The 14,394-nt window shown below is 43.5% G+C and overlaps 1 protein-coding gene across 1 annotated transcript in view; it reads right to left on the bottom strand.

The window, feature by feature from the left end:
• Positions 1-14,394, bottom strand: part of LOC121541353 (relaxin receptor 2-like) — a 178,376-nt gene that overhangs the window by 20,213 nt on the left and 143,769 nt on the right. Inside the window, 2 exon segments of the mRNA XM_045207960.1 lie at positions 1-69; positions 6,804-6,949. The exon segment at positions 1-69 is cut by the window's left edge and continues 27 nt beyond it. Coding sequence (XP_045063895.1) covers positions 1-69; positions 6,804-6,949 — 215 coding nt within the window.

The raw sequence follows: 14,394 nt of genomic DNA, 5'->3' as shown, positions 1-14,394 counted from the left end.
GTGGCTGAAGGGAAACACTATGACCAGAAACTTCTCCAGAGTGAGATATGTCAGCAGCAGAACTGATACCTGGAAGACAGCATTACAGTTACAAACATACACTCTGTCTGTCTCTGTCTCTCTGTCTCTCTGTCTCTCTCGGAGAGACAGAGACAGAGAGACAGAGAGAGAGAGACAGATTCAGAGTCAGAGAGACAGAGACAGAGACAGAGTCAGAGAGACAGAGACAGAGACAGAGAGACAGATTCAGAGTCAGAGAGACAGAGACAGAGATTCAGAGACAGAGTCAGAAAGACAGAGAAAGCAAGACAGAGTCTCTCTCTCTCTCTCTCTCTCTCTCTCTCTCTCTCTCTCTCTCTCTCTCTCTCTCTCTCCCTCTCTCTCTCTCTCCCTCTCCCTCTCCCTCTCCCTCTCCCTCTCCCTCTCTCCCTCTCCCTCTCCCTCCCTAGTCAGATAGATCAGCAACATAACTGATACCTGCAGATACAGCATGACAAGAGGTCAAGACAACTGATTCCTGCAGACCCTGTAGTAGAACACTACAGTAGACCCTGTAGTAGAACAGTAGACCCTGTAGTAGAACAGTAGACCCTATAGTAGAACAGTAGACCCTATAGTAGAACAGTAGACCCTGTAGTAGAACAGTAGACCCTGTAGTAGAACAGTAGACCCTGTAGTAGAACAGTACAGTAGACCCTGTAGTAGAACAGTAGACCCTGTAGTAGAACAGTACAGTAGACCCTGTAGTAGAACAGTAGACCCTGTAGTAGAACAGTACAGTAGACCCTGTAGTAGAACAGAACAGTAGACCCTGTAGTAGAACAGTAGATCCTATAGTAGAACAGTAGACCCTGTAGTAGAACAGTAGACCCTGTAGTAGAACAGTAGACCCTGTAGTAGAACAGAACAGTAGACCCTGTAGTAGAACAGTAGATCCTATAGTAGAACAGTAGACCCTGTAGTAGAACAGTAGACCCTGTAGTAGAACAGTAGACCCTGTAGTAGAACAGAACAGTAGACCCTGTAGTAGAACAGTACAGTAGACCCTGTAGTAGAACAGAACAGTAGACCCTGTAGTAGAACAGAACAGTAGACCCTGTAGTAGAACAGTAGACCCTGTAGTAGAACAGTAGACCCTGTAGTAGAACAGTACAGTAGACCCTGTAGTAGAACAGTAGACCCTGTAGTAGAACAGAACAGTAGACCCTGTAGTAGAACAGAACAGTAGACCCTGTAGTAGAACAGTACAGTAGACCCTGTAGTAGAACAGTAGATCCTATAGTAGAACAGTAGACCCTGTAGTAGAACAGTAGACCCTGTAGTAGAACAGTAGACCCTGTAGTAGAACAGAACAGTAGACCCTGTAGTAGAACAGTACAGTAGACCCTGTAGTAGAACAGTACAGTAGACCCTGTAGTAGAACAGAACAGTAGACCCTGTAGTAGAACAGTACAGTAGACCCTGTAGTAGAACAGTAGATCCTATAGTAGAACAGTAGACCCTGTAGTAGAACAGAACAGTAGACCCTGTAGTAGAACAGTACAGTAGACCCTGTAGTAGAACAGAACAGTAGACCCTGTAGTAGAACAGAACAGTAGACCCTGTAGTAGAACAGTAGACCCTGTAGTAGAACAGTAGACCCTGTAGTAGAACAGAACAGTAGACCCTGTAGTAGAACAGTAGACCCTGTAGTAGAACAGTAGACCCTGTAGTAGAACAGTAGACCCTGTAGTAGAACAGTAGACCCTGTAGTAGAACAGAACAGTAGACCCTGTAGTAGAACAGTAGACCCTGTAGTAGAACAGTAGACCCTGTAGTAGAACAGTAGACCCTGTAGTAGAACAGTAGATCCTGTAGTAGAACAGAACAGTAGACCCTGTAGTAGAACAGTACAGTAGACCCTGTAGTAGAACAGTACAGTAGACCCTGTAGTAGAACAGAACAGTAGACCCTGTAGTAGAACAGTAGACCCTGTAGTAGAACAGTAGACCCTGTAGTAGAACAGAACAGTAGACCCTGTAGTAGAACAGTAGACCCTGTAGTAGAACAGTAGACCCTGTAGTAGAACAGTAGACCCTGTAGTAGAACAGTAGACCCTGTAGTAGAACAGTACAGTAGACCCTGTAGTAGAACAGTAGACCCTGTAGTAGAACAGTAGACCCTGTAGTAGAACAGTAGATCCTGTAGTAGAACAGAACAGTAGAACCTGTAGTAGAACAGTAGACCCTGTAGTAGAACAGTAGACCCTGTAGTAGAACAGTACAGTAGACCCTGTAGTAGAACAGTACAGTAGACCCTGTAGTAGAACAGTACAGTAGACCCTGTAGTAGAACAGTAGACCCTGTAGTAGAACAGTAGACCCTGTAGTAGAACAGTAGACCCTGTAGTAGAACAGTAGACCCTGTAGTAGAACAGAACAGTAGATCCTGTAGTAGAACAGAACAGTAGACCCTGTAGTAGAACAGAACAGTAGACCCTGTAGTAGAACAGAACAGTAGACCCTGTAGTAGAACAGAACAGTAGACCCTGTAGTAGAACAGTAGACCCTGTAGTAGAACAGAACAGTAGACCCTGTAGTAGAACAGTACAGTAGACCCTGTAGTAGAACAGTACAGTAGACCCTGTAGTAGAACAGTAGACCCTGTAGTAGAACAGAACAGTAGACCCTGTAGTAGAACAGTACAGTAGACCCTGTAGTAGAACAGTAGATCCTGTAGTAGAACAGTAGACCCTGTAGTAGAACAGTAGACCCTGTAGTAGAACAGAACAGTAGACCCTGTAGTAGAACAGTACAGTAGACCCTGTAGTAGAACAGAACAGTAGACCCTGTAGTAGAACAGTACAGTAGACCCTGTAGTAGAACAGTAGACCCTGTAGTAGAACAGTAGACCCTGTAGTAGAACAGTAGACCCTGTAGTAGAACAGTAGACCCTGTAGTAGAACAGTAGATCCTGTAGTAGAACAGTAGACCCTGTAGTAGAACAGTAGACCCTGTAGTAGAACAGTAGACCCTGTAGTAGAACAGTAGACCCTGTAGTAGAACAGTAGACCCTGTAGTAGAACAGTAGACCCTGTAGTAGAACAGAACAGTAGACCCTGTAGTAGAACAGAACAGTAGACCCTGTAGTAGAACAGTACAGTAGACCCTGTAGTAGAACAGTAGATCCTATAGTAGAACAGTAGACCCTGTAGTAGAACAGTAGACCCTGTAGTAGAACAGAACAGTAGACCCTGTAGTAGAACAGTACAGTAGACCCTGTAGTAGAACAGTAGACCCTGTAGTAGAACAGTAGACCCTGTAGTAGAACAGAACAGTAGACCCTGTAGTAGAACAGAACAGTAGACCCTGTAGTAGAACAGTACAGTAGACCCTGTAGTAGAACAGAACAGTAGACCCTGTAGTAGAACAGAACAGTAGACCCTGTAGTAGAACAGTAGACCCTGTAGTAGAACAGTAGACCCTGTAGTAGAACAGTAGACCCTGTAGTAGAACAGTAGACCCTGTAGTAGAACAGTACAGTAGACCCTGTAGTAGAACAGTACAGTAGACCCTGTAGTAGAACAGAACAGTAGACCCTGTAGTAGAACAGAACAGTAGACCCTGTAGTAGAACAGTAGACCCTGTAGTAGAACAGTACAGTAGACCCTGTAGTAGAACAGTACAGTAGACCCTGTAGTAGAACAGTACAGTAGACCCTGTAGTAGAACAGTACAGTAGACCCTGTAGTAGAACAGTAGACCCTGTAGTCGAACAGTAGACCCTGTAGTAGAACAGTAGACCCTGTAGTAGAACAGTAGACCCTGTAGTCGAACAGTACAGTAGACCCTGTAGTAGAACAGTAGACCCTGTAGTAGAACAGTAGACCCTGTAGTAGAACAGTAGACCCTGTAGTAGAACAGTAGACCCTGTAGTCGAACAGTAGACCCTGTAGTAGAACAGTAGACCCTGTAGTAGAACAGTAGACCCTGTAGTAGAACAGTACAGTAGACCCTGTAGTAGAACAGTAGACCCTGTAGTAGAACAGTAGACCCTGTAGTAGAACAGTAGACCCTGTAGTAGAACAGTAGACCCTGTAGTAGAACAGTAGACCCTGTAGTAGAACAGTAGACCCTGTAGTAGAACAGAACAGTAGACCCTGTAGTAGAACAGAACAGTAGACCCTGTAGTAGAACAGAACAGTAGACCCTGTAGTAGAACAGTAGACCCTGTAGTAGAATAGTACAGTAGACCCTGTATTAGAACAGTACAGTAGACCCTGTAGTAGAACAGTACAGTAGACCCTGTAGTAGAACAGTACAGTAGACCCTGTAGTAGAACAGAACAGTAGACCCTGTAGTAGAACAGTAGACCCTGTATTAGAACAGTACAGTAGACCCTGTAGTAGAACAGTACAGTAGACCCTGTAGTAGAACAGAACAGTAGACCCTGTAGTAGAACAGTAGACCCTGTAGTAGTACAGTAGACCCTGTAGTAGAACAGTAGACCCTGTAGTAGAACAGTAGACCCTGTAGTAGAACAGTAGACCCTGTAGTAGAACAGTAGACCCTGTAGTAGAACAGTAGACCCTGTAGTAGAACAGTAGACCCTGTAGTAGAACAGTTGTAGAACAGTAGACCCTGTAGTAGAACAGTACAGTAGACCCTGTAGTAGAACAGTACAGTAGACCCTGTAGTAGAACAGTACAGTAGACCCTGTAGTAGAACAGTACAGTAGACCCTGTAGTAGAACAGTACAGTAGACCCTGTAGTAGAACAGTAGACCCTGTAGTAGAACAGTAGACCCTGTAGTAGAACAGTAGACCCTGTAGTAGAACAGTAGATCCTATAGTAGAACAGTAGACCCTGTAGTAGAACAGTAGACCCTGTAGTAGAACAGTAGACCCTGTAGTAGAACAGTACAGTAGACCCTGTAGTAGAACAGTAGATCCTATAGTAGAACAGTAGACCCTGTAGTAGAACAGTAGACCCTGTAGTAGAACAGTAGACCCTGTAGTAGAACAGTACAGTAGACCCTGTAGTAGAACAGAACAGTAGACCCTGTAGTAGAACAGAACAGTAGACCCTGTAGTAGAACAGTAGACCCTGTAGTAGAACAGAACAGTAGACCCTGTAGTAGAACAGTACAGTAGACCCTGTAGTAGAACAGTAGACCCTGTAGTAGAACAGTAGACCCTGTAGTAGAACAGAACAGTAGACCCTGTAGTAGAACAGTACAGTAGACCCTGTAGTAGAACAGTACAGTAGACCCTGTAGTAGAACAGTAGACCCTGTAGTAGAACAGTAGACCCTGTAGTAGAACAGAACAGTAGACCCTGTAGTAGAACAGTACAGTAGACCCTGTAGTAGAACAGTAGATCCTATAGTAGAACAGTAGACCCTGTAGTAGAACAGTAGACCCTGTAGTAGAACAGAACAGTAGACCCTGTAGTAGAACAGTACAGTAGACCCTGTAGTAGAACAGTAGACCCTGTAGTAGAACAGTAGACCCTGTAGTAGAACAGTAGATCCTGTAGTAGAACAGTACAGTAGACCCTGTAGTAGAACAGTACAGTAGACCCTGTAGTAGAACAGTACAGTAGACCCTGTAGTAGAACAGTAGACCCTGTAGTAGAACAGTAGATCCTGTAGTAGAACAGTAGACCCTGTAGTAGAACAGTAGATCCTGTAGTAGAACAGTAGACCCTGTAGTAGAACAGAACAGTAGACCCTGTAGTAGAACAGTAGACCCTGTAGTAGAACAGTAGACCCTGTAGTAGAACAGAACAGTAGACCCTGTAGTAGAACAGTACAGTAGACCCTGTAGTAGAACAGAACAGTAGACCCTGTAGTAGAACAGTAGACCCTGTAGTAGAACAGTAGACCCTGTAGTAGAACAGTAGATCCTGTAGTAGAACAGTAGACCCTGTAGTAGAACAGTACAGTAGACCCTGTAGTAGAACAGTAGACCCTGTAGTAGAACAGAACAGTAGACCCTGTAGTAGAACAGAACAGTAGACCCTGTAGTAGAACAGAACAGTAGACCCTGTAGTAGAACAGTAGACCCTGTAGTAGAACAGAACAGTAGATCCTGTAGTAGAACAGTAGACCCTGTAGTAGAACAGTAGACCCTGTAGTAGAACAGTAGATCCTGTAGTAGAACAGTAGACTGCCAGTCTGTTTCTACTCTCTTGCCGACCATGGAATTGTCCTGCCAAACAGACTGGGACCCAATGAGTGACAATGATTTGGCATGATGGCACAAACAGACTGGGACTACTAGAACATGGTGATCCTCCAGACTTGTTCAGGGGAAACAGATTAAACACTCAGGCTGCGTCCCAAACGACACACCAAACGGCACCCTAAACTAGTGCACTGTAGGGTGCCGTTAGGAACACTTCCTCAGACATTTATTGGGAGAGGAAATATATTCAGAACATTGTGAGTTAGCCTGCAGACAGGACATGACGTTCTGGAAGAATCAGAATGAGAACAGAGCAATATATTAAAACTTCACTTTGGGAAACGTGCTTTTTTTGTTTTAATTTTTTGTTTTTTAATTTTGTACTTATCTATTATTTACAAAAAAACTGCATTGTTGATTAAGGGCTTGTAAGTAAGCATTTCACTGTAATGTCTACACTTGTTGTATTCGGCGCATGTGGCAAATAACATTTGATTTGATTTGATTTGATTTATGTCCGTAAACCGAATCAGATAACTATACTCATCATCCTCATTGTACCTCTGAGGACTTTCTCGCTATCCACAGGTGTGTGTGTGTGTGTGTGTGTGTGTGTGTGTGTGTGTGTGTGTTAATTCACCTCTGAGGAGAGCATAGCCAGGAATCCGATGGTTCGACATTCCACACTCTCCATCCACAGGAGAGCGTTCCGATTGTACTCCCCTCGGAACTTCACATCAAACACACCGACAAAGAACAGATACACTCCCATCAGACAGTCTGCACCTGGGGAGAACGAGAGAGCGAGATCTCTAATACATTCTCACTGACTGTAAATTTGCGATGGGGTTCAAGAGTTCAAGATTGTATCTGGGTAGTTTGGTCTTGTGTTGAGAGAGATGGTGAGAGAGAGAGAGAGAGCTAGAAATTAAAAAGGAAATAGTCTTAACAGAGAAAAATGTCCTCCTTTTTGCCTATATCCCCCCCACTAGAATCCCCATACATTAATGAAGACAGCTGCTCCATCCTAAAGGGTGAGGTCAATCATTTCCAGGCCCAGGGACATGTACTAGTATATGGACAATAACATTACACTCTTAGCACACAGGGCAACAAGCATTTACCTGGAGTTGACAGCATTCCCTCCCAAATATACCCCCCTGGACACAATTATGACAAAACAACCAACAAAAATGGGTCACAACTCCTGCAGCACTGTCACATGCAGGGTCAGTACATAGTCAATGGTAGGCTTCAAAGGGGACTCCTAAGGTAGGTACACCTACAGCTCGTCCCAGTAGTACTGTAGATTACTTAATCACCATCCTCAACCCAGAGTCTCTTAGGGCATTCACAGTCAGCCCACTGACACCCCTATCAGATCACAGCAAAATCACAGTCTACTTGAACAGAGCAATACTCAATCATGAGGCATCAAAGCCGAACAAACTGCATACTATTAAGAAATGCTAGGAAGGAAAGTAGTGTAGAAAGCTACCAACAATCTATTGGTCAACAATAAATCCAATCCTTTTAGACAATTTCCTGGACAAAATAATGTTTCACTGTAATAGTGAAGGTGTAAACTTGCATGTAGAAAACCTAAACAGTATATTTGACATTTCAGCTTCTCTATCAAATCTAAAAATCTCAAGCAGACAAACAAACAAAAAAAACAAAAAAAACAATGACAAATGGTTTGATGAAGAATGCAAAAACCCTAAGAAAGAAATTGAGAAACCTATCCAACCAAAGACATAGAGACCCAGAAAACCTGAGCTTACAGTGAATCACTAAAACAATACAGAAATACGCTAAGAAAAGATAAGGAACAGTACATCAGAACTCATCTCAATGTGATGGAAGAATCCATAGAATCAAATCACTTCTGGGAATATTGGAACACACTTAACAAACAACAACACGAAGAGTTTTCTATCCAAAATGGAGATAAACCACTTCTCAAATATTTTTGGCTCTATAACAAAGAACAAACAGCAAAAAACATATACACTGTAAATCTTAGAATAAGATATTAAAGATTACCAGAACCCACTGGATTATCCAATTATAATGAAACTACAGGACAAAATACAAACCCTCCAACCCAAAAAGGCCTGTGCTGTTGATGGTATCCTATATTAAATGATAAACTCTTTAACATCATCCTCAGCTCTGGCATCTTCCCCAATATTTGGAACCAAGGACTGATCACCCCAATCCACAAAAGGGGAGAGAAATTCAACCCCAATAACTAAAGTGGGATATGTGTCAACAGCAACCTTGGGAAAATCCTCTGCATTATCATTAACAGCATACTCCTACATTTCCTCAGTGAAAACAATGTCCTGAGCAAATGTCCAATAAACTTTTTACCAAATTACCGTACAACATACCACGTATTTACCTTGGAAACCCTAATTGACAAACAAATAAACCCAAAACAAAGGCAAAGTATTCTCATGCTTTGTTGATTTGAAAAAAGCTTTTGACTCAATTTGGCATGATGGTCTGCTATACAATTGACGGAAAGTGGACTTGGGGGAAAAACATACGACATTATAAAATCCATGTACACAAACAACAAGTGTGCGGTTAAAATTGGCAAAAAACACACACATTTCTTTCCACAGGGCCGTGGGGTGAGACAGGGATGCAGCTTCAGCCCCATCCTCTTCAACATTTATATCAACAAATTGGCAAGGGCATTAGAACAGTCTGCAGCACCCGGCCTCACCCTGCTAGAATCTAAAGTCAAATGTCTTCTGTTTGCTGATGATCTGGTGCTTTGTCCCCAACCAAGGAGGTCCTACAGCAGCACCTAGACCTTATGCACAGATTCTGTCAGACCTGGGCCCTGACAGTAACTCTCAGTAAGACAAAAATAATGGTGTTCCAAAAAAGGTCCAGTTGCCAGGACCACAAATACAAATTCCATCTAGACACCGTTGCCCTAGAGCACACAAAAAACTATACATACCTCGGCCTAAACATCAGCGCCACAGGTAACTTCCACAAAGCTGTCAACGATCTGAGAGACAAGGCAGGAAGGGCCTTCTATGCCATCAAAAGGAACATAAAATTTGACATACCAATTAGGATCTGGCTAAAAATACTTGAATCGGTTATAGAACCCATTGCCAAAACAAAAGTAAAGTCTTCTCATGTTTTGCAGAACTCAATTTGGCATGAGGGTCTGCTATATAAATTGATGGAAAGAGATGTTGGGGGAAAAACATACAACATAAAATCAATGTACACAAACAACAAGAGTGCTATTAAAACAGACAGATTTCCTTCCTCAGGGTCATGGGGTGAGACAGGGATGTAGCTTGAGCCCCACCCTCTTCAACATACAGTGAGGGAAAAAAGTATTTGATCCCCTGCTGATTTTGTACGTTTGCCCACTGACAAAGACATGATCAGTCTATAATTTTAATGGTAGGTTTATTTGAACAGTGAGAGACAGAATAACAACAACAAAATCCAGAAAAACGCATGTCAAAAATGTTATAAATTGATTTGCATTTTAATGAGGGAAATAAGTATTTGACCCCTCTGCAAAACATGACTTAGTACTTGGTGGCAAAACCCTTGTTGGCAATCACAGAGGTCAGACGTTTTTTGTAGTTGGCCACCAGGTTTGCACACATCTCAGGAAGGATTTTGTCCCACTCCTCTTTGCAGATCTTCTCCAAGTCATTAAGGTTTCGAGCCTGACGTTTGGCAACTCGAACCTTCAGCTCCCTCCACAGATTTTCTATGGGATTAAGGTCTGGAGACTGGCTAGGCCACTCCAGGACCTTAATGTGCTTCTTCTTGAGCCACTCCTTTGTTGCCTTGGCCATGTGTTTTGGTTCATTGTCATGCTGGAATACCCATCACGACCCATTTTCAATACCCTGGCTGAGGGAAGGATGTTCTCACCCAAGATTTGACGGTACATGGCGCTGTCCATCGTCCCTTTGATGCGGTGAAGTTGTCCTGTCCCCTTAGCAGAAAAACACCCCCAAAGCATAATGTTTCCACCTCCATGTTTGACGGTGGGGATGGTGTTCTTGGGGTCATAGGCAGCATTCCTCCTCCTCCAAACACGGCGAGTTGAGTTGATGCCAAAGAGCTCGATTTTGGTCTCATCTGACCACAACACTTTCACCCAGTTCTCCTCTGAATCATTTGGCAAACTTCAGATGGGCCTGTATATGTGCTTTCTTGAGCAGAGGGACCTTGCGGGCGCTGCAGGATTTCAGTCCTTCACGGCGTAGTGTGTTACCAATTGTTTTCTTGGTGACTATGGTCCCAGCTGCATTGAGATCATTGACAAGATCCTCCCGTGTAGTTCTGGGCTGATTCCTCATCGTTCTCATGATCATTGCAACTCCACGAGGTGAGATCTTGCATGGAGCCCCAGGCCGAGGGAGATTGACAGTTCTTTTGTGTTTCTTCCATTTGCGAATAATCGCACCAACTGTTGTCACCTTCTCACCAAGCAACTTGGCGATGGTCTTGTAGCCCATTCCAGCCTTGTGTAGGTCTACAATCTTGTCCCTGATATCCTTGGAGAGCTCTTTGGTCTTGGCCATGGTGGAGAGTTTGGAATCTGATTGATTGCTTCTGTGGACAGGTGTCTTTTATACAGGTAACAAGCTGAGATTAGGAGCACTCCCTTTAAGAGTGTGCTCCTAATCTCAGTTTGTTACCTGTATAAAAGACACCTGGGAGCCAGAAATCTTTCTGATTGAGAGGGGGTCAAATACTTATTTCCCTCATTAAAATGCAGATCAATTTATAACATTTTTGACATGCGTTTTTCTTTCTATTCTGTCTCTCACTTTTCAAATAAACCTACCATTAAAATTATAGACTAATCATTTCTTTGTCAGTGGGCAAACGTACAAAATCAGCAGGGGATCAAATACTTTTTTCCCTCACTGTACTGTGCCTATAGAAAGTCTACACCCCCATTAAATGTAATTTTACCTACAGATCTACACAACCTACTCCATATTTTCAAAGTGAAAGAAAGTTATAGAACATTTTCCAAATTAAGGAAAAATAAGAAAAACAAAGATGTCTTGATGGCATATGTCTTCACACCTTTTTTTAGCATTAATGCTTGGTGGAAGCACCTTTGGCAGCCACTACAGCTGTGAATCATTTGGAATAAGATTATACAACTCTTAGGGCAACATATATACGTTGTTTTTGTCAAAATTGCTCAAGCTTGTTGGTTGGAATCATTGATGGACAGCAATGGGGGATTAGCTAGAACTTTCTTTCACTTTGAACAAACTTGAAGAAAAAAGGCTATCACTCCATTTTGCAACGCCATGCCATACCCTGTGGACGGCGCTTGATTGGAGCCAATTTCCTCCTACAACAGGACAATGACCCAAAGCATAGCTCCAAACTATGCAAGAACTATTTAGGGAAGAAGCAGTCCGCTGGTATTCTGTCTATAATGGAGTGGCCAGCACAGTCACCGGATCTCAACCCTATTGAGCTGTTGTGGGAGCAGCTTGACCTTATGGTACGAAAGAAGTGCCCATCAAGCCAATCCAACTTGTGGGAGGTGCTTCAGGAAGCATGGGGTGAAATCTCTTTAGATTACCGCAACAAATTGACAACTAGAATGCCAAAGGTCTGCAAGGCTGTAATTGCTGCAAATGGAGGATTCTTTGATGAAAGCAAAGTTTGAAGGACACAATTATTATTTCTATTAAAAATCATTATTTCTAACCTTGTCAATGACTACATTTCCTATGCATTTTGCTATATTTCCTATTCAAACTAATTTCATGTATGTTTTCATGGAATAAAATTTAATTTCTAAGTGACCTTTGAACGTTAGTGTATATACGTGTTTGTTTTGGGCTTCGTCCCCGTCGTTTTTTGCATGACGGGGACGAAATAAAAAACCCTATTCCTGCACCTATCTCCTATCATTACACAACGTGACACCCAGTCCCTGCATACCCATAACATTATGCTGCCACCACAATACTTGAAAATAGAGAGGGTTTCACTCTGTGTTGTATTGGATTTGACCCAACTCTGTAGTTTTTAATTTAGGCCAAAAAGTTAATTTATTTGCTGTGTTATCTTGCAGTCATTCATCAATCAGTCAATCATACAGGTCAGTAATATGTGTCATGGATCCCCCCGATACTGCTGCTCATTCCATTCACCAGTCCCGGAGGTCTACGTTCCCGGCTTTCTAGGCATCACTGACATGGATCATTACCACCTTCCCCGGACTGTCTTGTCTCATTACGCACACCTGGTTCCCATTCCCCCTTGATTAGTATGTGTATAGGACTCCCGAGTGGCGCAGTAGTCTAAGGTACTGCATCGCAGTGCTAGCTGTGCCACTAGAGATCCAGGTTCGAACCGGGAGACCCATGGGGAGGCGCACAATTGGCCCAGTGTTGTCCAGGGTAGGGGAGGGAATGGCCGGCAGGGATGTATCTCAGTTGGTAGAGCATGGCGTTTGCAACGCCAGGGTTGTGGGTTCGATTCCCACGGGGGGCTAGTATGATTTTGTATTTTATTTTTATAATGTATGCACTCACTAACTGTAAGTCGCTCTGGATAAGAGCGTCTGCTAAATTACTAAAATGTAAATGTACATATTTTACATTTTAGTCATTTAGCAGACGCTCTTATCCAGAGCGACTTACAGTTAGTGAGTACATACATTTTCATACTGGCCCCCCGTGGGAATCAAACCCACAACCCTGGCGTTGCAAGCGCCATGCTCTACCAACTGAGCTACAAGGAGGCCTATATGTGCCCTCTGTTCCCCATTGTCCTTGTCGATTATTGTCCCATGTCCGTTGGTCTCGTGAGTATCGTGTATTGTGCTCTTGTTATTACGGGTCTCGTCCTGTGTATTGTTTAGAGATTGTGCTCTTGGTATTACGGGTCTCACTCTTTTGTTTGGGTTACATCCCTGTGTAATATACAGTGGGGAGAACAAGTATTTGATACACTGCCGATTTTGCAGGTTTTCCTACTTACAAAGCATGTAGAGGTCTGTAATTTTTATCATAGGTACACTTCAACTGTGAGAGACGGAATCTAAAACAAAAATCCAGAAAATCACATTGTATGATTTTTAAGTAATTAATTTGCATTTTATTGCATGACATAAGTATTTGATCACCTACAAACCAGTAAGAATTCCGGCTCTCACAGACCTGTTAGTTTTTCTTTAAGAAGCCCCCCTGTTCTCCACTCATTACCTTTATTAACTGCACCTGTTTGAACTCGTTACCTGTATAAAAGATACGTGTCCACACACTCAATCAAACAGACTCCAACCTCTCCACAATGGCCAAGTTCAGAGAGCTGTGTAAGGACATCAGGGATAAAATTGTAGACCAGCACAAGGCTGGGATGGGCTACAGGACAATAGGCAAGCAGCTTGGTGAGAAGGCAACAACTGTTGGCGCAATATTAGAAAATGGAAGAATTTCAAGATGACGGTCAATCACCCTCGGTCTGGGGCTCCATGCAAGATCTCACCTCGTTGGGCATCAATGATCATGAGGAAGGTGAGGGATCAGCCCAGAACTACACGGCAGGACCTGGTCAATGACCTGAAGAGAGCTGGGACCACAGTCTCAAAGAAAACCATTAGTAACACACTACGCCGTCATGGATTAAAATCCTGCAGCGCACGCAAGGTCCCCCTGCTCAAGCCAGCGCATGTCCAGGCCCGTCTGAAGTTTGCCAATGATCATCTGGATGATCCAGAGGAGGAATGGGAGAAGGTCATGTGGTCTGATGAGACAAAAATAGAGCTTTTTGGTCTAAACTCCACTCGCCGTGTTTGGAGGAAGAAGAAGGATGAGTACAACCCCAAGAACACCATCCCAACCGTGAAGCATGGAGGTGGAAACATCATTCTTTGGGGATGCTTTTCTGCAAAGGGGACAGGATGACTGCACCGTATTGAGGGGAGGATGGATGGGGCCATGTTTCGCGAGATCTTGGCCAACAACCTCCTTCCCTCAGTAAGAGCATTGAAGATGGGTCGTGGCTGGGTCTTCCAGCATGACAACGACCCGAATCACACAGCCAGGGCAACTAAGGAGTGGCTCCGTAAGAAGCATCTCAAGGTCCTAGAGTGGCCTAGCCAGTCTCCAGACCTGAACCCAATAGAAAATCTTTGGAGGGAGCTGAAAGTCTGTATTGCCCAGCGACAGCCCCGAAACCTGAAGGATCTG

This window comes from Coregonus clupeaformis, chromosome 27 (assembly GCF_020615455.1).
Source record: "Coregonus clupeaformis isolate EN_2021a chromosome 27, ASM2061545v1, whole genome shotgun sequence".
NCBI lineage: Eukaryota > Metazoa > Chordata > Actinopteri > Salmoniformes > Salmonidae > Coregonus > Coregonus clupeaformis.
This window is presented reverse-complemented; position numbering and strand designations above follow the sequence as displayed.